This window comes from Eimeria acervulina, genomic scaffold (genome assembly GCF_000499425.1).
Source record: "Eimeria acervulina Houghton genomic scaffold, Eah_scaff339, whole genome shotgun sequence".
Taxonomy (NCBI): domain Eukaryota; phylum Apicomplexa; class Conoidasida; order Eucoccidiorida; family Eimeriidae; genus Eimeria; species Eimeria acervulina.
Genome location: NW_013547418.1, coordinates 7476 through 33376, shown reverse-complemented (window position 1 = coordinate 33376; position 25901 = coordinate 7476). Strand labels below are relative to the sequence as shown.

Here is a 25901-nt window from a genome sequence, read left to right as displayed (position 1 = left end):
TTGATTGAATACTTCGACAGGGCTGAGTTATGTACTTCTGCTCGTATCTGTATATAGTCTTGCTGCGCATGCGGCTGTGGAGGGGTGATCTGGCAACATCCAGATTCGCTTCTCCTGGAGGGGGAACTGCGGATATCCCTACCAAGTGTCTCGTCCAATCGATGCAGAGAACGCACAGCAGAATTTTGTCGTCGCTTTGCTCGGCTGGTTGCATTGAAACTTGGGATTTTAGTTGAACCTTTTGTGGCAGCCTCTTGTGGACGTGGTGCAGATCTCCCGCAGTGTTTGAGCGGAAAGGCCGCATGAAGGTATTTATTTCGCACTGTAGTAGGAAGACTATTAAGGTCAAAGTAATAGGCGTATGGTGCAACAGATTAGAAAGCTGCGGCCGGTGCGCTGTATGAGGGGGGGGGTTGGCGTCTATCCTGCCAACGTGGTTTCTCTACGTAGCCCCGCATGCCTAACTGTGCGCGTGTGTACCATTTTGTCCTCATTGCTGCTGCGAAGATGGGAAGCTGACTATGGTACGCGGTCTTATGGGGGCAGTGCTTCCGCAGGGGGGTGCTTGCTGCCGCCACTTCAGCTGCTGACGTCCCCGTTCCGCAGCGTTTTGTTTGGTGGCCCACTGGGCGATATACGATGTAACACTTAATTGTTCAAGGGGCCCCATGTGACTTCATATGGGGTCTGCAACTTTGCCCGCGTAGGAGTGAAGAAGGCCGCACGCCGCACGGTTACGTCACTTTGCCTCAAGTGCAGTTGTTGCTAAGCTATATTCACATTTTCCTGAGTGACTAACAAAGCTTAATTCCACTATTGTCGAACGCTGTTGTTAGATCGCTCTGAGACCTAAAATACCTGGTAAAATGGGGTGCGGTGGAGGCCAACTGTCCTTCGTGAAGCGTGGCTGGATGGGCCCTTGAGCGGTTCAGGAGCTCGGGCTGAATACACTGCAAGTCCAAGGGAATAAGACCAGTTTTATACTTATTTAAATAAATTAAACTCAGATGCAGGTTATATGGTTCGTGTCTTGATCAGAATAAAGAATTTAGCTGGCCGCCTGTGCAATGAATGGCCTGGTCCTCTACGACTCAGGCCCGTAGGGCATGCGTTTGCCGCTAATGGCTCACTTCCTAGAACCCTTAGAGGGAAAAATGTGAAAAACATTGATGTTTAACTTTTCTTTTGCGGAGAGGAAATTCGATGCACGGAAGAAGAAAAGAAGCTGGGAAATTGTCAGAAACGCGAGCCCAGCTCGACCTCAGCGACTGTTGGCGCCTAAGACTGCAGTTGCCTTCTTGAACACATCGTTCATATATTCGAGTATCAGGAGGGTTCATGTGAATTTCTTTTTGCCTTTTTCACCATAAAAGCCGCTAGAAGATGGCAAACCGAATCTCAGCTGATGCGGCCTGCGCGTTCGACGGGATGCTCCCTCCTACGGACTCCGCCGCATTTTTGACCCATTTTGACTTTTCCGCTATAGATGAAATGGACCCCTCCCTGGGCAAGTCATATATGGCCATTGTACTGCTGTTCATTGACTGCATTACCCCTTTTATCGCCATTGCCTTCCGCTGCTTAGCGGTGAAGCTGTCCCTATGCCCTGAAGTCTGTTGTGCCGCTTCACCTGTGCTTACCCCGCGGGCCTACGCAAACAGCAAGGAGCACAGGTAATAGACGAGTGAAGAATTGATAGCTGTGGTGGGGTGTGTGGTGTTCTATTCTCGCGTTCAGCAGACGGCCATATTATCCTCTATGAACGAGAAGTTCCCTGCGAACTTCGCATGCAGGAGGGTTCTAAAGCACCTCAGGATGTGGGAAGGCTCGAACCTATCAGGGTGAAAGTTCTAATTCTGGTCAGTATTGTCCCAGAATGACAAGCTCACAACACAGCCAAGCCCACTAAAAAGCACGCGCCGGGCACAGGGACAAAGGCCCTGCAACCTCACCACGAGACTGCGACAACTCCTTCAGAGTTTTCGTGGGCACTTGTCTTCTGACGTTCTGAGAAGGGTGTCATTGTGGTGGTCTGTAGGGGGAAGAGCCAAATCCTCAAGAAGTGCGGATCGAGCTCGCCAGCGAGAACGACTTGTTTTTCCATTACACCCATGTGTATGCACACCCTAGTGTCCCTGACTGCTCCTGAATATTCTATGGAACTCCACTACAGTGTCCCACTAAATCTCGTTCCAGGAGATGCTCATCAGCGAACTGCTCTTCGCTTATTTTTCAGCTGTTGCGCGCAGTCTCCATGTGCGCTACAGGGTAGATGAAAAGGCTTTTCGGCAGATGCAACAGAGCCAAAAGTTGATGATTGAATTCGCAGATTATCCGCACGTCCTGATGAAGATGCTCAACTCTTGCATCAGAGAACCTCAAAGGTACGCATATTACGTCACTCAACACTTGTCTTGGGGATTGTTGCTTCAGTTTCGCGTGTCAGTACAAACGCCTTTGTGTCCGTTTTTGCCAACAGTAGTATCGGCTGTGTGCTTTTATACTTGGATCAAGGGGAAAGGACAGGAAACTGCAAGCTTGTACATAGCGAGAGTGAATGAATGCTCGTAGCCGCTGGTATGTGTTGTGTCGGTTCCTATTTCCCATACAGTTTCCTCGCCGTGTTTGTAATGGAAACGACGGGGAAAGGCCGACTGGACTTTATTCAGGTACGACCAAGGTGCTGTATGAATGAGGAAGGTTTTGCATGCACTTTTTCTCGTGCATCCTGTGTGACATCGGCATGGGTATTTCTTATGCTTGCGTTTTCCACGCAGAATATGGAATACAAGTTTATTGAGCTTTTGTCCTGCGAATTCCACCAAAGTTCAGAGGAAGTGATTCGGCAACAGATGTCTTTTCGCTACAACGCACTCAAGTCGAAGCTTGCCCTTATGCATGTGAGTATCGCTTGTTCTTCCATCTCCATCACGAATTGAGAATACGGGGCTACGAAAGGCTACTGCATGTGTTTTCTCTGTTGTGAGGCTCTACAGGCCAGACTGCACGACATAGGAGCGCTCGTCAAGGTCAAAAGCCCTTCGCTTTTGCTACATCTTCAAAAGTCTGCTGCCCATCAGCTGCAGACCAAACGAAGCGGGGTGCGCGGCCCCGCCCTGAACACGAAACCCTAGGAATGCAATACCCTCAAGGAAGCTTTGGAGTAGTCGCACTAGTATGGAGGTGCTGCAAGATGATGCTTTAGAAATTGACATGCCAGGAGCACAAAGACGCTGGACACCTCAAGACTGCGCCAGGACCTTCTGGCTGACACCGGAGAGCCTGGTGACGATAACGCATAGAGTTTTACCAGCCGCCCGCATCTACTTCTCGGAGCTGCATCTACATCATGGACCATGTGGCAAAAAGCTCATTGTAGATGGCATTTTTTGTGAAGGGGAAATATGTTGTGGTGACTGCAAAGAGCTTTGTCCTATTGTCAATTGGCACTGGGCTTCCAGTTCCAACAAGGCGCCCAAACTTGGAGAGGTTGCTACATCCGCCTCTCTGTTGGCCGTCTTACTGCCAATTAATAAAATTATGCTTGAGAGGGGACCTTCTGTTTATTTTTTAGTTTACTGGATGAAAAAATCGGCCTCTCTTGCAAGGCGCTTGGAGGACGTCTTTGCGTCCTGAAACAGAGCGTCAACTTCCTGCACGTGCCGCAGGTGAATAACGGGTTCACCTAACTCTGCGTTGTCACAGTCTTCGTCTGTAATGTCTGCCTGGGCCAAAATGGCGGCGGGAGTTAGAAGGTGCACTGCGTAGCGCAACGACGTGCGGACTCCGACGGCCGCCAACACCTCGGCAGCCTCCTTGCTCAAAGACAGCCCTTCTGCACGGCAGCGAATGTCCAGAACCTGGCGTGCGCAGCACAGTAGACCCGCTTGACAAGCGCGTGCTGTGGAGTTTCCGCCGGAAGCAGATGCTGTCAGCGCTAATTCACCTGGCCTTCGTTGGGCCATTGCCAGTCCAAGGGCGGGGCGGGTGTGATCTGGTGCTACAGCAACCCACCTCTTTTATTTCTTCCTCAGAGTACTGCTGTGTACGGACAATAAGCATGCGGTCCAGCAAATCTACAGGAACCCCGTGCGAGCTCATGACGTCCGTTCCCCTAATGGTGCAGACGCCTCGATTGGTGGCGACGACGACCACAGGTGACAAAGGGCTTTCAAGTGCGCGGTTTAAGTATGTGAAGCATTCCACGTCCAACATGTGCACCTGACCACATTCAGGCCAAGAATACTCACGAAATTTTACCTCACAGGAAATAGAGGCAGCTTTTGTCCTCTGAAGTTGCAGGACTGGAGAGAAAACTGTGTACATTCTTTGGGTGAAAAGCAAAAGCTTTTCATGGACCTGCCAAATGCATGGGGTCTCGGAGCCCAGAATAGTCAACATGGGATAGCTGAATTGCATCTGCAGCAGTGGCCCGGTCGTAAGACGGTGAGGTAGATGAGGGGCGGGGGTGTTGCAGTACCTCATCAATAAACAAGACTCCGGGCACCAGCTCAGCAACTCCTTGGTCGAGGTACTTATTGACGACTTTGTTAATTTCTTGTCGAAGTTTCTCTGTTATCTCCGTTTTCCGTGGCTTGGAAAAATGCCCTAGGAGAGATGCCAGGGGAGCGCCGCCAGACGGCTTGGCGTTCGCGGCATCTAAATCGTGCAGAGTCACATCCTGAAGACATAATCGAATATGCATGCATCACAGAACGCTAAATGAACCGAATTTTACCTTGCTTTGGGGGGCTTCACACTGTTACGTGGCAGGAAAAAAATGCGGGCACCTGTATAACCTCTTTTTTCTTGTGGACGTCGCCTTTTGGAATTGGCACAAACTTGTCAGTTTCCAGATCGAACTCTCCAGCAAACTCTTCGCTGCGTCCGACTCTGCGCACCTGGCCCGTGGCGGCTTCGACATAAATGACATCTCCTACCGCAACTCTTTCCTTCTTCAGTCCTGAGGCAGTTGCACAGGCAGGCGTCAAACCCATCAGAGTTTTGGAGTTTGGGTACTTGCGCCGCATGCCCCCTCACTAATGAATGATACGCATGCCGAAGGGTCTACCACAAAAAGGGATGTCTCAGCTGACCCTGATTGATGCTGGAATGCAGGCGCAACGTTTTGGATCCTTTGCTCGTCTTTAGTGTGATTCGCACGGGAGGGCAAGGAGCTTCTTCGTGAGGGTCGCTCCGTGACGAGTTCTCAGGAGCAGTTAGCATGTCGTTGGGCTCGTCCGTCTGCAAGAAGAAATCCGAAGGGCCTACTGCTTTGCGTTCGGCGCCATACCCCATAGTGATAAACCTCATAAACGAACCAACTAGGCGCCTCAACTCACCAGGCTGACCACCTGCCCTTCGAACACTTCCTTTACTTCCTTTATCTTAATCCCGATGGCCCTGCGGAAGTTTTCCATGAGGACTTCTGTTTTCTTTACTTCACTTGAGTACACCTGGGCAACCATACGCGAAAAATGATTGTTGTAGGGTATATAGAAGGGGACTAACCCGTGGTTGGTAGGGAACTCCGATTCTGATTTTTTGTCTTTTTCTGATATTCATTTTCCTCTCTTGTGGCTCTGGAGCATTTTTACTTCAGCTAGTCTTAATTCCACGAACCTCGCTCGCTACCATGGGGCAGAACGGCACTTTGCTGCCGAGCTCCTGAGCGATTGCCATGGCAATTGCGGTTTTTCCTGTGCCTGGTGGCCCTGTGTATGCCAAAAAATAGTTTTTTTGCCTCTGCTCAGCGGTGTGTGGGCTCCTTGGCATGCTTGTGTGGGGTTGGATTAGCGACAGGTGTGAACAACTGGAGAGGACTCCTCTTCGCCTGGGGTTCAATTTTACAGGCTCCGGCCTCTTCACTCACCAGCTAGAAGTAGAGCCTTTCCAGCCATGCGCTTATTCCTTATGAGCTCAACGATGAGACCCGCTGCTTCCCTTGCTTGGTGTTGCCCTACCTTCGCAACAAAAACGCAGATTCTCTTACAAGATGGCAGTCTGTCTTATAACGTGTTTTAACGCGTTTTCCTGCCCATCCGTGATCGACATATCGGCTCCTTGTTCGTTATTTGCAAACTGTTTGGATGTGCTGTGCGTTTTCTGAGTTCGGAAAACGCACAGGGCTGAAGAGACCCAAACGAGGCGCCGACTGTGGTGCAAAAGCGCAAGGGGGTTTGTTGATCAAGGAATATTGCAAAAGCATGGACTTTTGAGGCTGACCATGCCCATATGGATGTCTTTGGCCGATCCATCGGGAAGGAGTCCAAGGCCCTTGATGTGGCTATGCGATGCCACGCGCTGCGCATGTTGAAGTGAAGTGACCTCTTCAATTCTCATTTTCTGTCAAAATGTCTACGAGGGGGCGAAGCCTAGTAAATATAAGTGGTTGTGCCAACCAATCCCTGCCCGACAGCTGCTGTTCAAGTGTGGTTGACCAGAATCTCCTGGCTGAAAAGAGTGGATCAATTATTGTCAATTGGAAAGCCAACCCCTTGGGCGTCCCTGAAATGTTTTTCAAGCTTAAATTTAGCCCAACTCTCCCCAGAACTCCCTCCTTTTGCCTCGCACCAAAGGCAAGATATAATGCGTCTCCTCCCCGGGTGACCCTAGATTCGATGGTTCGTCAGAGGGTAAGCTTTACTCGGCAGCAGGCAAATGCAAAAAGATTATTAAAAAAATAACTGTAAACAAGAATTTCGCCATGCCTCGATTTGCGCTTCACCAAAGCCTTGTAACCTCGATCGACTGCTCACTGTGTGCTGTCGCTTGCGGCTGGGGACCGACGGGATCAGATGCCAAGGAGTTTCATTTCGCCCGAGGTCTCGTAGAAATCCCAGAAGTGCCACGTTACCCCAAAAGTATTGTAACCTGCTGAGAGATAGACGACTTTGATTTGCACTGTAAAATGGATACGCCCTGGCCAGCCAAGTCCAGGGTGACAGGCACTGCATTGTTGTCAATGACTTGCCCCGGACCACGGAGCAGAACATCTACTCGCCTAAAGCATGAAAATATGAAACTGGATTACGAGTGATAATATGCTGAAGTAAGTGGACTTCATATACTGGATAGCGGCAGGGGCGAGCGCCGCATTCGGCAAAGCATATCAGTTCACTTCTTGCTTAGTTTAGTGAATTGAACCTTAAGAGATCTTTACTTTTGTAAGATTTGGAAGTTACGAAGAGACATAAGTGCGAACTTGGTTGTCGTTAGTAACTTGTTGAAGCTGAACCTAGTTTACCTACCTCGGACCCTGGGAAATACGGAGAGGACTATCCCCCGTTCTGCTTCTCTGTGCGGCTCTATACTAACGATTAGGCCGCCTCCGAAGGAATCTACAGGGAAGGCTGGAACATTCGCCCTGCCACCTTGAAGCATAAAACGGCCAGTTGTCGTCTGGGTACTCCATAATAAGGCTCGTGCCAACTTCTTGCACTCCCGTGTAGTCTGGACAAACATGGCTCATTTTAACCTGTCGTGAGGAAGGTCATCTCTGGTGCAAGTGAGGTCCAGCGCAAGCCAAGTGATCTGGGCCACCCCAGGAACACATGAGCAAATAATTAGAACAAAGCGCCATCGTCGTCGTCGAAATTGCTGCTCTTCGCACGAAATTCGCTGATAGTCACAACATTCGACTTGCAGCAAAACTTTCAAGGGTGTTCGAGCAACTTTGCAGAAGTAAACGGGAGCTAACGCAGGACTCCCAAACCAAGCAGTGACGTTCAGACAAAGGGAGACTCCAAAGAAGCACAGTCACCCTATGGTAACAAAAGCCTGTCTGTCAGCAGTGAAGCCTCGAACAGCTTCCTGCCTCAAGCAAAATGGCGCTTGTTTCGTGGCGAGACGCAGATGAAAGTGCAGGGTTGTTCGTTGGGATTTGTATGGTTTTCATCCATGCTTGACGAAGTATGCAACTGCCTAACAGTTTGCCTTTGAAAGCTGGAGATGGGTATACTTGCATGGACGAAGGCGACCCCTTCAAAGAAACGGGGACTAGAGATAGCCTAGCAACCAAGACATGACTGAGGCGGCTTCATCCGGTCTTTTTTGCACAATGGCTGCGCGTAGTAACTGCGTTGTACACTGGAATGAAACGCGCAACTGCAAGGCGAAACTAACTTTAAAAACATGCGCTTCCCCAAAACGGATGAGCTCTCCATACATATCCCAGGCCCATTAACACAGGAACAGACGCCTAGGGCGAATGAGAGGAGGAGGTGGCCTGCCACGTGTCCCGTATTCCTTGGCGTAGCTACTCCTGCTAGGCAACCCCAGATGCAGGTGTACACAAGCTAATTTTTGATGCATGCATTAGGACCACAGACAATTGAAAAGCACTTCCTTGGATTCAGGAGTCAACCTTCACTCATGTAGGAGTGCACTTACCAACTGCACGTAGCCAGCTATACTTCTACCAACCTCAGATCAAGCCTGATACATACACAACATGACGCAAAGAACACGCTAAGGCGGCCCATCTTCTCGATAGGCGGAAAACTGGCAAGCTCATCGCTGAAAACGAGAATGCAAGGGTGTAGCATTGTCTCTCTGGATTTAGTGAATTAAGACTTACTTCGGCATAGTAGGCAGCGTGCACCCAAGCAGAAGTACAGCTGTATTAGCTGTATTAGTGAAGGCCGAAAAATGGGGTTTCGTTGTGATTCCCTGCGATGGTGCCCTGCATCATCAGTTGCAGGGAGGTGCGTTTCAACTCCTGTCGGGCCGCCTCCAAGCCCAAGGCCCTCGGGCGTCTGTGCCCACAACACCTACGAACTGGAAAAGAGGTGAGATGCTTTCTAGAGGCACTTATCTACAACCTTTTTGGTCGATCTCAGCTCACGACGGTCCGCGGATAAGTTCCCAGACTGGCGCTACTGAGGGTGGCTGCAAGGGCATGGGGAACTACCTGCGCAACTAGTATTCAGGCTAGCATAGTTACTATATATCTTCCAAACCTTTAAAAAATCGAGGCAGCGATAAGGTGAAGGTTACTGTGGGTGAGTTAACGAGCTGGATATCCAGCTATTTCTGGCAAGAGATAAGGTCACTTGCTACGTAGTGGTGTGGAAAATGCTATGACTGAGAGCGGAGCCGGTAATGCGGGGAGGCAAGACCAAGACTTGTGCGCCAAGAATGCCATTATTCTAAATAATGGAGGAAGACGGACACTTACCCAGATGGGGCGAAGAACTAGTGTGTGAGTTATGCAGCAGCGTCCCCATGTCATGTCACGAGTAACAGGCTGAATATCAGCAGGCAGGAGGGGAATACTGGTGCAGCATAAAAAATGTTGAATTCAAGCAAAGGCATACTGAAGAGCGTGCAAGAGGAGTTCGAACATTCCCCCCAGACGCAGTTGCGCGCGTACCGAAGGTAGAGCGGAGCTATCAACAGGGTCCGCATAAAGCAACAGAGGGCGGAACACTATGGGAGATCCAATTGTATCCTTCAAGAAATAACACCCTATTCCAGAAGGGTTGCTCGTTTTGAAGCGCAGCTTCAACAGCTACTAGGCATATCCCGCAAAATTGCACAGTGGTTCCCCAGACACGGATAGCCCCCAAGCAATAAGGGGGCAAAACATAAAAAAACCCGGTGTTCTAAACTTCTAGATAAGAGTGGCATTTGCTTCAACCGTTGGTACATCGGGAACGTTGCTTGTACGCCAATACTTTGAACGCTGAAGTAAGCCGACTGGTTTCAGTCCCGACTCGTTGTTGGAAGCTTCTGAAAGGTTCCTGCTGAAGCACCCTGCTTCTCCAGAACGCAGTTCACTCAAAATTCTGTTTGAGATATGGTTCAGAGCACCTCTTAAGGGGCTTTCTACTTGGTTTTTTCTAGAGTTCCGCTACAAAACTTGTGCCGAAGGAACGGCGTGCGAAGTCAGCAGTCCTGTTCGAGAGCAACGTCTCCGTCGTACCGACAGGGCCAAAGCGAGTTTCTGGAAACATGTCGAAAATCCCCAATAGTAAGCTTACTCTGAGCTTAGCGTACCGCTGGCGTGAAGAGAGACGCCTTAACTCAGACAGAACCGTCTCTAAGAAAGGCGAAGTATGCGTGGGTGGTGCGCATCCCGTGACGCAAATGCGCAGGTTTTGCATTCTTGAATTCCTTGCTGTCTACGGGTTTGTTTAATGAGTGGCGAGTTACATCCTTCACTGACCGTGCGCATGAAGATTTGGAAGTTTCAAGCGGAACATGCACTTTCACCGCTCGCAACAGGGTTGCGCGGCGGTATGGTGAATTGAGTCGAGCACACCCAGAGGGGGATTTTACTGTGTGGAAAGCTAATTTGAGTGGGGCCACTCTTGTGTTCTGCAGATGACTTCTTCCTGCAGCCTGGGAACACTGGTGGCGGAGGGGTCCCGTTTCTGCAAAGTGCTGTTGCATCCCCCTCGGAGAGAAGACTCAGATTGACCCAGCCGGTCGCCGTAAGCGTATCATGCCAGAGCTCAGAAGATTTTGAAGCACAAAGTCTTGATCTGGTTCTCAGAACCCTTAGGACGCTACTGGATGAGAATCCGTTCAAGCAGCTGGTAGTAGGCCTCTCAGGTGAGATGGTGTGAAAGCATCCACCATATTGCAAGTGTGCAGTCTCAGCATGGACTTAGGCTTGTGGTGCTGAAGGGCCACTCGGTGCCTTTTAGGAACTGTTGCGCTTGTTACGAAATAGCCTCTGTCGAGGGCTTGCCATAATCAGGCTTTGTGCCTGGACGTTGCGTGGCAGGGGGCAGCACTCCAGGACCTTTGTACGCAGCACTCAGACAAACAGCGATTGCGCATTCTCAGAGAGAGAAGGGCCAAGTCTCACCTGCGAGCGGGCAACATTGCTCAGGAATATCATCGCACTTAGCCATAGATTTTTCCCGCGTGAGCTTTTTCCTTGTTGATGAGCGCTATGTGCCACCTACGCACCCCAAATCGAATGTCCGCCTGGTCATGGAGGAGCTGTTTGGACAGGAGGTCTGGAGTGATCCGGAGGCGGGTGGCACCCTGAAATTTAGGCAGACAGCTGATTCGTGGCCCCACCCCAGTTTCGATTTCTCTTATCCTGATACATCCTTGCCTGTCGAGCAATGCATTGAGAAGTACAGAGAGGTGGGTTTTTCTCATGATCCAGGGAATTCACTGTCTTGGGTGTGCAAAAGGTAACACTGGATTTACGACTATGCGGCTCGGCACAAATCTCGCGACTGTTGCTAGTAGTAAAGCTGCACTTCACCTCCCGCTGGCCTCATACTCCAGATGTGGTACATACATTGGCCTCTCTAGCCACTTATACTGACTCATTGCAGCAAATAGTAACCAGTAACAATGCTTTACACTTTGATTGTGCGAGCAGACCTTGAACAACTTGCTCTGGAGACACGGCGGTGTGGACATTGTCCTACTAGGCATGGGGGACGACGGCCACATCGCGTCCATCTTCCCACCTCTGAGCACGGCTCAGTATGAGACTGTGATGTGCCCAAATGCCATAGCGGTTCACTCTACAACTGACCGGTAAGGGTTTTCTTGGTTTGGACCTGCCACAGTTCAGAGCTTCGATATGAACCCTACATGCAACTTTGGGACCCGTTGTCGCATTTGTTTTCAACAGTTTTGACGTCCACGACCGTATCTCCGTCAGTCTACAACTGCTTACTGGAGCGAGCCGCAAGGTTTTTCTTATTAAGGGAGAGTCAAAGTTGGACACTTGGTTCCGAATGGAATCTGACCCGGAGCAGGTGCGTTGAGTCCGCGACTGCGATTGACCACGCGAATGGGTATTTGCGGACTATGGCTCTGTGAATAGGTGTGCATTACACTAGTTTAGCTATTGTGAGTTATCTTCAGTCGCCACTCAGGTTTCCGGCCCTGGAAGTAATCAATAGCGGAGGATCGTATGTTGTTTCCTATCCATCAATGGACGACTTTTTTAGAAGACGGAAAGGGGCAAGCAGTGTGCAACTTCGGAAGCATTCATCACTCAATTTGGGCGAAATGCATCATCTTTCGGTGGTCGTCTTTGGCGCTAGTGGGGACCTTGCGAAGAGGAAGACATAGTAAGAATGGCATGCAAGCTTCAGTAAAAGCTGCTTGGGATCTAAAGCAACGGAGTGCCCTACTTCAAGGCTGGGGCTGATGTAGGGAGTGTATGTGAATTTCGGGAAGTCGCAAGAAGGTAGCAGCTGTGCTGTGTCGAACTGCAATTCAGCCCGGCTCTTTTCAGCCTCTTCTGTGAAGGGCTGCTACCCCCGAACGTGCACATCGTGGTAGGCCGCTTTCTCAGGCTACAGAGCTACACAGCCGTTTAGGACCTAAACGATGGAGTTTCGGGGGAGCGCTATTGGCGCTGTATTGGAGCGGTCTTTTTGATGCGCTGATCCATGCGCTTCGTCGGATGTGCTGCTTCTGTGCAGGGGTTTGCCCGTTCAAAGCTAGAGTTAGCCGAGTTTTGGAGACAGATAGCGGAACATCTTACGTACGTAAACACATCCTTTGTATGCAGATGCGAGCAATGCAGGATATGCAGTAAGCTGGCCCTAACGTTGGAGTTTGTGCTTGCAAAATCGCCGTTTTCTTTGGTGCTTCTTGAGTGCGAACTTCAGGGAATTGTCCACATATTTCTCTCGTCAGGTGGCTCCCCTAAGTAGCAAATGCGAGGACCTTGTCCAGCGCTTTAGAAGCATATGCACATACATGTACGCAGCTGTTACGATGCGTTTGTCAAATTCAGCCAGACATGAAACTACCTAGTAGATGCATCAGCACTCCCCAGGGGTTTCACCGGCGTCCAGTGTGGCGCAGACTTGATTCTGACTGCAGAAGTGGAGACGGCTACGATGACGAAGTTGCACTTAAGAAACTGAGCGATCATCTTGATGCTTTAGAAGGTTCAGAAGGGGAAAACAACAGACTGTTCTACTTGGCACTTCCCCCTCAGCTGTTTGCTCTTAATGTGCGTTCAATCAGGAAGCACTGCTGGGCACTAAAGGGTATGCTGCATTGTATTTACCTTACACAATACCTGTGGAGGCGTGCTATTTTAGAAACGGCGTTTTGCACCTTGTGGTGCATCTTCGGTGCAGTTTTGCCTCTGGTTAAAGCTATCCGTGGGCGAATAACTAAGCAAAAGAAAGGTTTGTTCGTTCATCAGTGATCATTCAGCAAAACAATTGTGGGGTTGACTTATGTGCCTCCTCAGGCTGGAACAGAGTGGTGGTTGAAAAACCATTTGGACGTGACAGTGAAAGCTCAGAAAAATTGTCAAACGAGCTTATGGAAGTCCTTCAAGAAAAAGAGGTGAGACAGCGCAGCAGCCACTGGGAGAGTGGGTGCACGGGCAGGTAAATCGCCATCTGCACTTATCAAAGAGGGTTCGCCGCGCGGAGTATTCTGACCGGGGATTTGCCTTTAGATATATCGCATTGACCATTACCTTGGCAAGGAGATGACCCTCTCCATCATTGCGCTGCGCTTCGCCAACGTCGCATTTAAACACGTACGCCTTCTGGCCTGTGGATGAGGTTTCCTACTTGACTGATTTCAGTCCGACCGCCATAGCGATCCAGCAGACTACCACCTTTCACCTTTGCAAGAGTTGCGAATTCCTCTAGCCAGTGTGCATTGATGTGTTCGTGCAGCTCTTTCATAGACACAATGTACGTTGCGTACGTATAACCTTCAAAGAGGACATTGGGACCAAGGGCCGTGGAGGGTACTTCAATAGTTATGGTAAGGCCACAGTGGGCGCTGCAACCTCCGTATACTTGCATGCATAAGCTCAAGGGAAAAAGCGTTTGTATCGAAGCACCCTCTTTAATATATTGCAGGTATCATTCGGGACGTGATGCAGAATCACATGTTGCAGCTGCTGACCTTGATAGCGATGGAGCCTCCTGCATCTCTTAGCGATGAAGACGTCAGAGATGAAAAAGTCAAAGTTTTGAAACAGATGCCTCCAATCAGTAGGTTTCAGCAAGCCTAGTTTTTGCAAAGCTCGAGTATTTATCAACACCTACCAGTTGCTTCTCGTAGGTGTCGATTTTTGCTGACGGAGTTTTTGACATCTCTTTTCACCGTGCAAAATTAATTGCGCGGCCGCAGAACTGGAGGAGACAATCTTGGGACAGTATACTGCGTCTTCGGATGGAGCACAACCAGGTTATCTAGACGTAGGCAAAGCTTCCTCCCTCCTCCTGTCGTTTGTAGACAGCTTGTGTTGGAACCGAATTGATTCCTGCTTAGCTATACTTGGAGCTGCGTTTGCTGTACTGCAGGACCCCGGAGTCCCTCCCGATTCTAGGACGCCTACCTTCTGCACATGCGCGTTGTGGATCGAGAATGAAAGGTGGCGGGATGTCCCATTTATATTCAAGGCATGCTTCCCCCTCAAAACAAAGCTTCTTTACCACTACAGTAGCGAATGAATTGGGGACGACAGCGCCTGCTGCTCCTGCGCTAAAGGGGGTCTTGCTTGTTTTTCCTGATGTCACATCTCCAGGCTGGCAAGGCTCTGGAAAAGCGCTGCACGGAGATTCGTATTCAGCTTCGGCCGATCGCTCAGTCCTTTTACCCTGAGGAAGATCTTTCAGAGAACGAACTTGTCATCATCGTATGTAACGTTGCCCGTATCTTGTTTATTATGAGGTTGCTTTACCTTTTTCTCGGGGGGAAGTATCTGCGAAGACCGTAAGCCACGGAGGCTTTTCTTCCCGTGAATCAGGTTTGCATCTACATGGGATGAATTGCACATCTCTCAGGTACAACCTCGTGAAGCTATTTACCTCAAGTTCTATACGAAGAAGCCGGGGCTTGCCCCAGGACTCCAGCTGACAGAACTAGACCTATCAGGTGTGCTGCTGCTGATGGAAGATCGGAAGCTGTCACGTTGCAATCCTGTAGGCACTTTGCGCTCCATCACATCTGTTCACTTCCTGTTGTTTTCCTCCGCTTGGTGTGACTTAAAGTGATGGACCGGCTGCAGGTGGATAGACTCCCCGATGCCTATGAACGACTCCTCCTGGATGTTATAAAGGGGGACAGACAAAACTTCGTTAGGACTGGTGAGATTGCCAAGCTCGCAAGTCTTCGCGGTGCAGCTTGAACCACGTAATGGGCCGTGCTTCAGCAGAATCCCTGTTCTACTGTTCTGCGGTGCAGATGAGTTGCGCGAGGCTTGGCGCATCTTCACACCGCTACTCAAGCAGATCGATGAACCTGGAGTCAAGCCGGAACCTTACCCTTACGGATCTCATGGACCTGAATCGGCATACACCTTTATCCAGCGCTTCTATTCCTACCATAAGGAGGCGCGATATCAATGGCATGCAAAACACTGAAAATGGCATGCGGGAAAAGAAGCCAACCGTGCAATTGCTGAGAAGCTTCATTGGCGGCCGCGTAATGCCGCAACCATTTCCTTTCGCACCTGCACGAGGCAAGCTGTGGCTTCCCCGTGCGTAGTGTGCTTCGCATGTAGCGTGCGTTCCTTGCTGGTAATGTACAACAAAACGGCACGTGGTACGTTTTCTACCAACATCCGTTCATTTGTGACGTACCAACGACCGGAATTCCGACTTTAGCAAGGGTCAAGATGCTCGTTGACTAGGTTCCGTGACCCCGAGAGTCTGTTTGTACTGCTTAAATGCAATGCTGCCAGCCGTGGAAGCAACGGCCTCAGCCTGTAACGAGCCAAACGAAAGTGGCAGTGATAAATATATGGGTTGTTCACCAACCACGCCACTACGAATTATGCCATTACGAACTGTAAAGTGCTTAGCACCTTGTTTGCTTAGCACCTTTTTGGGCACGTGGACTATGCACGCCTGAGAATGCCGGATTTCGGCGTAGTCCCAGCACTGCTGTGCGCAGTCCTCAACCTGTAAGGGCGCCAGCGTGTGTTTACCAAGTAGTGAATTCATCTGAGCTACAACGACACTCCACGGAGTTTGTTTGGGTTTGCTCGACATTAATTATTATCAGTAAGCAGGGAACGCCGCACGGTAGCAAGCAACACCTTGGTGATGCGTTTCACATTCGTTGCAAGCACGTGCTCCTAGCAAGGGTGAATCTCAACTCCCCCAAAATTGCTGCTGTATAGGCAGGCGGCGAGCTCGGGTAGCCTCGAGCACTCCTACCAGCTCCAAAAGCAGTCTGTTGACCGGGGCCTTCAAGCCAATTGCGTTCGCTTCTCTTATTACTGAACGTTCACACAGCACAGCGATGCGCAGATGGACAGGACCGCGATATCTGAACCACAAAATAAACGCTTACCCTCTCCAGAAATATCTACAAGCTCCACTTGGCGGCCTTGGCGAAGCTGGCCCAAAGTTGAAGATATGTTGTCCATAGACGCACGCGCGACAGTGATGGCAGAGGCACAAGCAGATGCCTGTAAGCACAAGTAAGACCCAAGAGGCCAACACTAGAAAGTGCATTTTACATTCCTCTACTTCCTAGCGTGCTATCAATTCACGTGAACAATAGCAAGTGAAGTGCTAGTGGAGCTCATCGGAACGTACAAACGTCAACGGGATCCCTTTTCCTCTGGCAACTGCCACTACCTCCGAAATCACAAGCTTCCTGAGAAGATGAGTCACACCCAACGCGCAATGGATGAATTCATAGCAACTGCTTGAAGTGGCACTCACTGTGCTTCCTTCCGCATTGTAAGGAGTGCAGCAAGCTGAATACAAACAGATACGCACCTGGCAAGGTCCATCCTGGGATCAACAAGCTGGCCGTTAGTGCAGTTCAGCAAAGCAGCCAGAGGGTTGATGCAGCAGTTTACTGCTGCTTTCTCCCACAGAACTTCGTCGAGTCGCTGATGTGGTACGATTTCACAAGACACACCTGCGCAGCGGACAGTCGCATAACCAAGCAACAGGGCCCGCCTGTAGCAACAAGCCCGGCTGTAACTTCCTCATAGCTCGCAAGCAACGTAGCGGCGAAGCACAGACATCTGGAGTATAACAAGGGAATCTGTAAATCTACGAAAATACGCGAATGACGATACCTCTAGCTAGAAGCATTGCATGCAACTCTTCAGCCTTTTGGCTTGCTCTCTGAAGATACCCGCATATCTTCACGTGGCCATTGCCAACCTTCTGAATACGCATTGGTTCCTGAAAAGATGCATGACACAGTAGTAAGAATGCACTAACTGCTGCCCACGCAGTGTTTGGCGCCCTCCAAGGGCATCCTGCATAGGCTCTTTCGAACAGCGTCCATCTAGACGACAGCTCGGTGTGGGTGGCAGAGCGGAAGAGCAAGGTGGAATAGTCCCCTGAAGAGCGTCATTCGGGGCAGGACCATTCACTCATATTCAATCGGCGGCGCATGCGCCTAGGAGCAAAACCTCCAAATGCGCCTTCCCAGTACTACCGTGAGTCGATCAGAGGGGGCATCTGCTTGTTGTGGTAGCAAACCTCTTCAACGGCAGCAAGGGATGTCGGCATAAACACTAGATGGGGGGAATTTCCCTGAGCACACACGAAATTATTTAATGTTGAATGGAATGTATAAAATATCGCAACGATTAGCGCAATGCAGACTGAAGCAATTGTCTAGCTTACGCCGGACAGCAGCAGCCGATCATGCAGCGATCGCAATATCCGCTGGGACTTCAGTCCGTTTTGCACAGAAGCGACAACCCCTCCGGCTCGTGCAGACTGGAAGGCGCACTCAGCTGCGCAGTCACACGTCAAGTGGGGACAGTAATGCACTACTGGAGACAACAGTACGCTCGTTCTTCGCTACAGTAACTCAACCAAGAAATCTTCACATTGAAACGCAAAACCATCACATCCAATGCGCAAGCGCAACCCCAGGATCTTTGCAAAATTTGACCGCTCAATCGTCAACAACAAAACGTTCTCGTGCTTATTTGCGCATCCAGAAGTAAGTCGTCGGACGTACCTATATCCTGAGTGTCGCCAGAAAGGCAAGCAATTATAACGAGGTCAAAAGTACGGCCGAGCGTCTCCATTGCCTTCCGCGAAACCACATCGACTGGCCGCCGCTCTTCAGCGCCTTTTGGATGACAGCCTGTTCTGACGGTTTCGTTCGTCAGTATGAAGGACCGTTTGGCGCCATTGTCGGCGTCATCCGACCTTGGACTGCTGGTTGACTGTACAACGCTCAGCAATCCCTTGGCTTTGACAGAAGCAGCAATCAAATCTTCTCTCGAGGTACAGATGGTAACCTCGGTGCTTCGCTTCTGTGTGTGCTGCCATACGGCACTGTCTCGGTTATCCGAGGCAAAGCAAGGCGAACCAGCGAAGATCCACGCAAAAAGCTGCCCCATACGACCGCCACCAAACACACATACTTTGTATGGACCTGCCTGAACAGGTTCAGCGCAGTCTGACGAGGTGCCCACTGGCACAGAGCCTTCCATCGTTGTGCCGTGCGGGTGAGAGCTCGTGATGCCATTTCCTGAAGGAAAAACTTTTAATGTGTCTCGTGTAACCGCACGACCTGAGCACCTGGCAAGCAGCTTCTCGCTTTCCGCGGGCTTCATGAAACTTGAATTGCATGCTTGTGGGAAGGAACCTGCCATCACTTCAGCTCTGTAGGTTTCCACAGCCGAAACTGCAGCATCATAGAGATTTACATATCTGAAAGGCATTGGGCACGCAGAAAAACCAGACGCACTAACCCACCAACATGACCGAGCGTGCAAGCCTTTTAAGCGCTGTTCAAAGCCACAGTTAGGTAATATGTGCGACAACGCAACGTGTAGCGGCTAAATATTTCACCTTTTTGCAAACTTGAATGTTTTAGTTCCGGGCCCACTTAGCCCCAACATGTCGTGGATGACCAGAACCTGGCCATCACACCCGATACCTGAGAAGAGCTCACGCTGTTTGCATAAGCCCCAAATAATTACAGCGCAGTTCACGGTCCGTGAACTACTGAGATTAGGCAAGAACCCATCCCTGCGCTATTCACCCTTGACCGAGTGTAGGGTCGAGCAGACCCTACACTGGACATAATTTGCTTAGAAAGACCGACCTGCTCCTATTCCAATCGTAGGGATGCGAAGAGTTTTCGATATTAGGTCCGCCGCTTCGGCACAGACCATCTCAAGTACTATCAGGGAGGCGCCTGCATGCAGGAACACAAGTAGTTTACGCCAACAGCTGGCATTAAAGCTTGCATCTGCACTCTACGGAATTCTCTGGGATCTGACGAACTTGGCCACGCCTGCCAGGTCAGCAGCAAACCCTGGGATTACTGGAAGCACTACCCACCTGCATTCTGCAGGTCAAGAGCCTGTTGCAGAAGCCTCTCTGCTTCTTCTGCTGTGCCTCCTGTGCACAAACGCAAAAGGCTTGCTCTGCAATGGACGCGTTCAGCCCCCTGCACTGTTTTCGCTCGGCAAGTTTGCGCGCATATTGTCAGCGCACTGTACTGACCTGTGCTCGCAAAGGTCGTGGCCGTTTGTGGAAGCACGCCAATGTGGCAGCATACTGCTGCATGCTTTTGCACCTCCTGCAGAATATGCAAAGATTCGAAAGAAAGCAGCAAACTGAGCTCTGCGCTGATAAATAACTTCGCAACTCGAATGAGCGAAGCTACTCGAATCAGCAAAGCTACCCTTGCGTGGCTATTGAACGAACCCCTTCCGCCCCGCACCCCCCTCTCCCTCCCCCGCCCGTCCCTCATACACATATTTTTGCAATCGTGTCCCAAAAAACGGCTTACCCTAACTATCTCCGGTAGGTGACCTTCCAGCTTAACCAGCTGAATACCCGTCTCTTGGACTACTTTTACAGTTGACGCAACTGCCTCTTCCGGTGTATTATACGTGCCGTAAGGGAGGTCAAACATCACAACTGACCGCCGAGAGCCTGCACAACGATCTGGCAAGAGCACGGGCCTCAGTCACGAGAACCTCTGCAAGGATGCAGATAACTCGAACAATGCTGTAGTAGCTGGGTCCTGATGCATACTGTCGCGTCCAGCTAGCCAAAAAGCCGCGTCCACTTTAACAATACCTCTACGACTTCAAAAACGCACCCTTTACTACGAGCTTCGCGAACAGAATCATGGTGTCTAAATCAACTGCTGTGGTCCGTGGTTCCCCTGCATACAATGCATGCTGAATCGCCGACGAGCGGTTGCGCTCAGGACACGCTAATTGTACGTCCCTCCATAACAGTTAAAAACCAGCATATGTTGGGGAGCTCACCTAGAACAACATTTGCGAGGGAGTCGCCGACGAGCTGGATGTCGACCAGAGCATCATCTGCTACTCTGGAAGTGAATAAGTCGTATGCCTGCATAGAGAACTCGGTCAGGAGATTCTGCGCTTCCTAAGCATGTTGGGCACCACCAAAACTTTCCTTTCTGGTGAGTTCTGCAGCGATACGAGGTGCACCAGGTCTGCCACATTGTCTAGGCCTCGCCCATTTATCTATTCATGCATGCATGCATAATGAAACAGAACTGCACAGATCTGCTTCAATCCGGGCGGAGCGGCTAGAACTTAAAGATTATGCGCAAAGAACTACTATGCAGGTCACTATGCCGCACTGTGCACATGACGATTTTCTCCTGGCGTCGCTTTTTTGCCAGGATCTGAGCAAGTGTCAATCGTTTCATGCCTTGCAGCTGATAGAGTGATGTACATGCTCCTGGTCCCCAAGTGCTGTCATCGGCATCACTGCCGGATGTTACGTAAAAGCTGCTCATTGTCTCGGCGGAATTCGCGCCCACTACCGCCGACAGGCACCAGATTCTCCACCTGTAGCACGGCAAATAATGTAAGGCCGCAGAGAAGATATCTTAATAGGCGTGAGTTGAGGCGTTTCCAGTGTTGGTTCTATTCTCCGATGGAGACCGGCCAAGGGAGGGAAAGCGGCCTTCGCCGGTCCAACCAGCCGTCTCAGCCCTAAAGGTTAGGCAGCGATGCTGTCTTCTTTCGAGTATGTCGATGCTAGGTGACTATACGCCTAGAGAGTATTTATCATCAAAGGTTAGCTGAGCTGGCCCCACGAGACATAGTTACCGACACCTCATATAGGGCTGCATGTGATGCCAGGGACTACACTGTGCCTGAAAATCAAGGAGGGAAGGCACAAATTGTGGTAGGAAAGTAGGATGGAAAACTTTATTGCTGTTAGTTTTTTGGGATTTTGGTGTGCCTAATGCTAACCAGGCAAATATTTTGCTGGAACCATGTGCGCAAGGCGTCGATGCATGTGCGGGAACTAAATAGCTACAGTCATCGTGGGGTAGCTGGGCCCTTGATAACTTTTCTTGTTTCAATTTGTGCTATTACTCATAGCTGCTGGCTTCTCGTAATGCAATGTGCATCCTAAATCGCCGGCTTAACCCCCTGATAAAATGTATCGCTCCCTGTGGGTTCGGCGGCCGCCCCATTTCTGACCACCTCATTAGTGTCGGAGGGCATTACGCTTGTACAGAGAGCAGTACTTTCTCGGCAACAGAAATTCGGATATCTCTCAAGAGGACGGCAGTAGGGAGAGTCGAGGAACGACGTCCACAACTAGTGCTGTTGTAGGTAAGTCCGTAGCCCCCCTCCAATGGATCCCATCCCCCTTTAGACAATGCGTCAATGAAGACTTCCAAGTAAATATTTTCAAGCGCGGCTGCCCCACTGTGAGCTGCGGAAGAGTACAAACTGTGAGTGAGTAGTTCGCAAAAAATCGCCCCTCCGAGGCGGTCGGTCCTGCGTTGCAGCGCCGCTACTGTAACACACAACGCACAGGCAGCTCCAAATGAAGCATGGTATTTCTGTTGTCTGTACGTGCTTATTTATATATGTTTAGCTTGGCTACTGAGGGCCAACCAAGTTTGAACGACCGTCTACAATGTTCATGCATGCATGAAAAGGCGGCTTAGGCATGGTTGCAACTGCACGCGGGTTCGAGCAAGGAGTGCCGCAACGCAGGACAGGCCGCCAATTCTCCGCACCAGCCCCATGAGTTTGTGCAACTGCGCCCCGGAATTCCGGAGACTCAAGGGGAGGTCAGATCCACTTTGCGAAATGTTGTTCCGGGTATATCGACCTCATTGAACCTCACGATGGTCCCCGACTGATTCTGAAGACTATCACCATACCAAACGCAGCTGACCGCAGTCCGCTTTCCGATGCATGCAATGCCCCATCGTAATTAGGTTACTCCTTATGTGTTTCCCTGTAGCCAACGCACAAGCAGACGGAGAAAGCCCTGCCGTTTTTCGGTCCTACTCTTCGAAAAAGGACCAGATCAGGAGGCCCAACAGCTGTGCTCGGGGCATCTAGATACCAGAGGGCAGGGAAGATGCTTTTCGGGCGGCTGTTCGCCTAAGCGTTTCCGCTAAACTGGTGCGCATGACACTCCTCGATCATGGCAAAGAACAGTCACTAGTTTTTGTGGTAACGGTTGCGAGAGGCAAAGCGGGCTTCGAGACTCCCCTGCCGTTGCTTAGCCTAATGCAGGTAAGAGCTAAGTTGTGAAGCTTCCCTCCCTTGAAGGAAAACGAATTATTTCTGTGTAACTTTTCTAGAATTTTTGCGGGAATTCGCCCTGTCACTTCTGTCCAAAATGGAGGTTTGCCAGCGGTCGTACCTCCAGAACCGACTACTCGCCTTGTCCCGTTAAACCAGGCACAATACCAGCGCTTTATCCATCTCGAATGGCTTCTTCCGTGGCCTCCCGTCCTCCAAGTATGGTATCTGCTGCGCTGCAAGGGGACTGCAACAGTTTCTACCACCTGTCGAGATGCATCTAATATGTTTGTTTCAACTAGCATTTTCTTCCCGGGGGAAAATTCTGGCTCTAAAGACCTTTCGAGATGTACTGCGGCATACGTTCGTTCCCAGGTATGCAGGGGGATAATCAAAGAATGGAACACGCTTGAATGAGGAAAGTTATATCGAGTTGATTTCAAGCCTCTGTATCGGTGGATCGTGACAGGGCTTTTGCCTGAAGGGAAGGCATCGGCATCCGGCTGGGCAGCGGAAAGGACGAGAACGCATGAGAGGGTAGAACTCTCCGAGACAAAGGAACAGGAACAGATACAAAGGAAAGTAAATGCCCACTTCTACAACTCTAGCTGAACTGGAATAGAAAGGCTTCAAGTTATCCGGACACAGGAAGTTTGGATATTGTGACTGGGAATGCCAACATCGTCAAGGTAACCAGAAGAGCGAAAACATATCGCAGGGGTAATCGGGAGCTGAAAAAACGAAGGGAACATGCCTAGCGGCACATATCTCCTTTGTCTGTAAAGTGTGTCAGGCAGTTAGAGGCCGCAACACATTTAGAGTATCAGGGAACAAGACGAGAAAGACCTTGCTGGAGAAGTGTCGCAAGGGGTTAAATAGCCTCGCCCCTTCGCAACGGGCGGACCAGTGAGTGGAACGAAACATGACAGCAGCACTGGCAGATCCTCCTTGAGCCAACGCTTACCCATTTGACTATACCATAATGTTAAGGCATCTCTCACTGTTGCCCCCGCTACTTGAAGTATGCTGCCCCCTTGCGTCCAATAATACGGCTCAGGGCAACAATAGATTTGGATACTCCCCATATCTGCTTCTGCGCCTCAGTTTCCAATGTAGTAGAGGAACAACGACGATTTTTCAAATTGTGAGCTACATGTATGGGCTCAAAATGAAATGGGCGCCCGTAGTATGGTGCAAGGCATCCACCCTGGAAAGTTCACCACAACTCGCTCCCATGCATGCTGTGGAAAATTCTTTGGGAGGATCGTATGCTGCACCTCCAAGGGATTTTTGTAGTGTCTGCGTTCAATGAGACGGCACCACCTTTGCTCTTCCAAGAGCATCAGCGCCACCTACGGCAGTAGATGGCGCCGATCGAATCAGTGCATCGAAGGAAAGAAGGTGAAAAAAACTACAATGCATCGCAGAGACACTGCTAAAGGAGACGAAAACTTCGGAGAGTAGCGGGAGAGGGTGCTGCTGGGCGGATCCCGTCCTCCCTCCCAGCAGCCGCTGAACGCTGTGCTCCTGTGATCAAAGTACAGGAGTGATACCACGCCCTGTCTGTGGAACTATTAGCTGGGACCATTGAACCAAGTCGCTCAACTTGTGTGCAACCAACGATTTTCGTACGGTGCGGAGCGGGAACCTAGATAGGGCGCGTCGTCACCACCAGAGTTAATTTGTGGTAATCTGGAAGTCTAGAGGTAAAAGATCAAATGTGCTATCTTTGGTGACGCCATTTCAAACTTCCGTAATATTAAACGCTCCACGTCGGTTTACCAAACCCTTGTGCTTGAAGAGAGCACGACTAGGAACGAATCTTCACCATGATGCGTGGGTTGGGCAGAGGTCTTCAAAAGGCAGTTTGCTCCAGCCCTAAGCTCAAGAAATTTTCAAACAGTGATAACCACCAGGACAGCTACACTCTGGTGAAATTGGTTGGCTACCCCACGAAGCTGGAAAGGAAAGCCGAAATCGATTCTGTACGCAGGATGTGGCTTGAGCAGAAATACAAACGATGATATTGGGATTGGACCAAAACTTTGCATTAGCGCGTTCCTCAAGGCTAAAGCCACAGACCTTTCCCGCTCGTCTTCTCAGGCCCCAAGCCCCACCAGATCCCAAGCCCCAAGCCCCAAGCCCCAAGCCCCAAAGCCCCGAAAACACAATCCAGCCCAAACTGAACGATTAGCCGCCTATTCCAAAGTGCCACCTTTCCAAAGTTCCTAATTTGGCAGCTATCGCCTAGGTATAACTTAAAATGCGGGCAGTGAACTGCGCTACTTCAGCGGAACGCTCGCGTCGCCCTTTGCCCTGCTGGCTGATTTGACTCTCTTGGTGATAACGTCAGGGTATGCAGGGGAAGTTGGAACAGTTACATATAGACATATAACACCAGCGAGGGCAAAACGGTTTCTCCCGGCGTAAAAAGGCCTGTTTGTACTCGCTCGTCTTGAGGGCGTGACGGTCCTCCCCGAGGCCGCTTCACGTTAGGGAAAAAACATGAATTGCTCAAACCTACGTACGGACTGTACGCACGGCAACCCTGTCGTGGGGGCTCGTGCTAGGAAGATGGAGCAACGCCTGCACTTAGAACGCTTGAAGGCAGTAGTGGCAAACGTAGATAATGCGAAGCCTTTCATGGGTAATACAGAGCAGCAGCAGAAACGGCCCCGAAAGTCATATCAACAACGTTCAAAAGAAAAGATGCAAGCACATGAAAACTTCAAGATGCTGACCACGATCGCTGCGACAATGAACCGTCCGTGCCGTCTGCCTCCACAACCAGTCGCAGCGCGAAGCCTTAATATTGGCTTGAGACGGAGAGAACATTGGAAAATAGTTAAAGAAAACCAAGTAAGGCGCACGCTTTACTTTAGATGTTTGCGGATGGTAATTCTATTGTGGGCTAGAAATAATCTGACTGGTTTTCATTAATATTCATCAGCAATGTAGTGACAACATGATTTGTTCCGCGCCTGAAAGCAATCCACAGAAATCTGCTGGAGGCCATGCAAAATAATCTGCGCCACCTGCAATTTATGGGAGTACGGTTGGGCCCTAAAACTCAAATAGATATGGATGTCGGCAGTTAAACTGTCAAATACGCTTGCGAGCGATTTCAGAAACTGCTTGAGAGGCTAGAAAAATCTAAGCCTCTTGTGGTCACGGCTTCCCAATATCGGCAAGACTTTGCAGAGCATGAGCGCCGCCTAATGCTCTGCAGCTACAGCTGCCGTAGAAAGAAGGTAGAAGGCCCAAGGTCTCCTCAACCAGCTTCACGGCAAGAAGGGCAGCGTCGCAGTGGCAATGATGCTCCTAGGCGTCAAGGGGCTGAGTATGAACTCCGGCATAAAGTATGTTGTGTCAGGCATTTGTGTGCGTGATGTACTGATATGTATAGACCTGCTGAACGTGCGCCAAACAACCGATGCGCTTCTTTTCCTGT

The 25901-nt window shown here is 50.3% G+C and overlaps 4 protein-coding genes across 4 annotated transcripts; 2 read left to right on the top strand and 2 right to left on the bottom strand.

Moving 5' to 3' along the window:
* Positions 1-1383: 1383 nt before the first annotated feature.
* On the top strand, positions 1384-3302 carry EAH_00033840 (hypothetical protein, conserved; the record flags this gene model as incomplete). The annotated part of the gene is made up of 6 exons (XM_013392223.1): positions 1384-1673; positions 2268-2384; positions 2612-2669; positions 2778-2900; positions 2997-3064; positions 3221-3302. The coding sequence occupies 6 exons, from the start codon at positions 1384-1386 to the stop codon at positions 3300-3302; spliced, it is 738 nt and encodes a 245-aa protein (XP_013247677.1).
* Positions 3303-3575: 273 nt separating this feature from the next.
* On the bottom strand, positions 3576-6342 carry EAH_00033830 (RuvB-like 1, putative; the record flags this gene model as incomplete). Its single annotated transcript, XM_013392222.1, has 9 exons — positions 3576-3860; positions 4015-4221; positions 4481-4681; positions 4791-4963; positions 5097-5244; positions 5343-5456; positions 5623-5714; positions 5873-5963; positions 6226-6342. The coding sequence occupies 9 exons, from the start codon at positions 6340-6342 to the stop codon at positions 3576-3578; spliced, it is 1428 nt and encodes a 475-aa protein (XP_013247676.1).
* Positions 6343-9954: 3612 nt separating this feature from the next.
* On the top strand, positions 9955-15329 carry EAH_00033820 (Glucose-6-phosphate dehydrogenase, putative; the record flags this gene model as incomplete). The annotated part of the gene is made up of 14 exons (XM_013392221.1): positions 9955-10069; positions 10327-10557; positions 10841-11103; positions 11348-11508; positions 11606-11732; positions 12408-12469; positions 12814-12983; positions 13193-13290; positions 13538-13607; positions 13821-13955; positions 14236-14348; positions 14492-14602; positions 14751-14841; positions 15151-15329. The coding sequence occupies 14 exons, from the start codon at positions 9955-9957 to the stop codon at positions 15327-15329; spliced, it is 1926 nt and encodes a 641-aa protein (XP_013247675.1).
* A 732-nt stretch (positions 15330-16061) lies between these two features.
* EAH_00033810 (3-methyl-2-oxobutanoate hydroxymethyltransferase, putative) lies at positions 16062-20688 on the bottom strand (the record flags this gene model as incomplete). Its single annotated transcript, XM_013392220.1, has 13 exons — positions 16062-16189; positions 16264-16381; positions 16512-16572; positions 16698-16842; positions 17908-18118; positions 18320-18608; positions 18750-18853; positions 19073-19098; positions 19245-19304; positions 19410-19485; positions 19699-19856; positions 20186-20309; positions 20530-20688. 13 exons carry the CDS (start codon positions 20686-20688, stop codon positions 16062-16064), a joined length of 1659 nt encoding a protein of 552 aa, XP_013247674.1.
* Positions 20689-25901: the final 5213 nt, after the last annotated feature.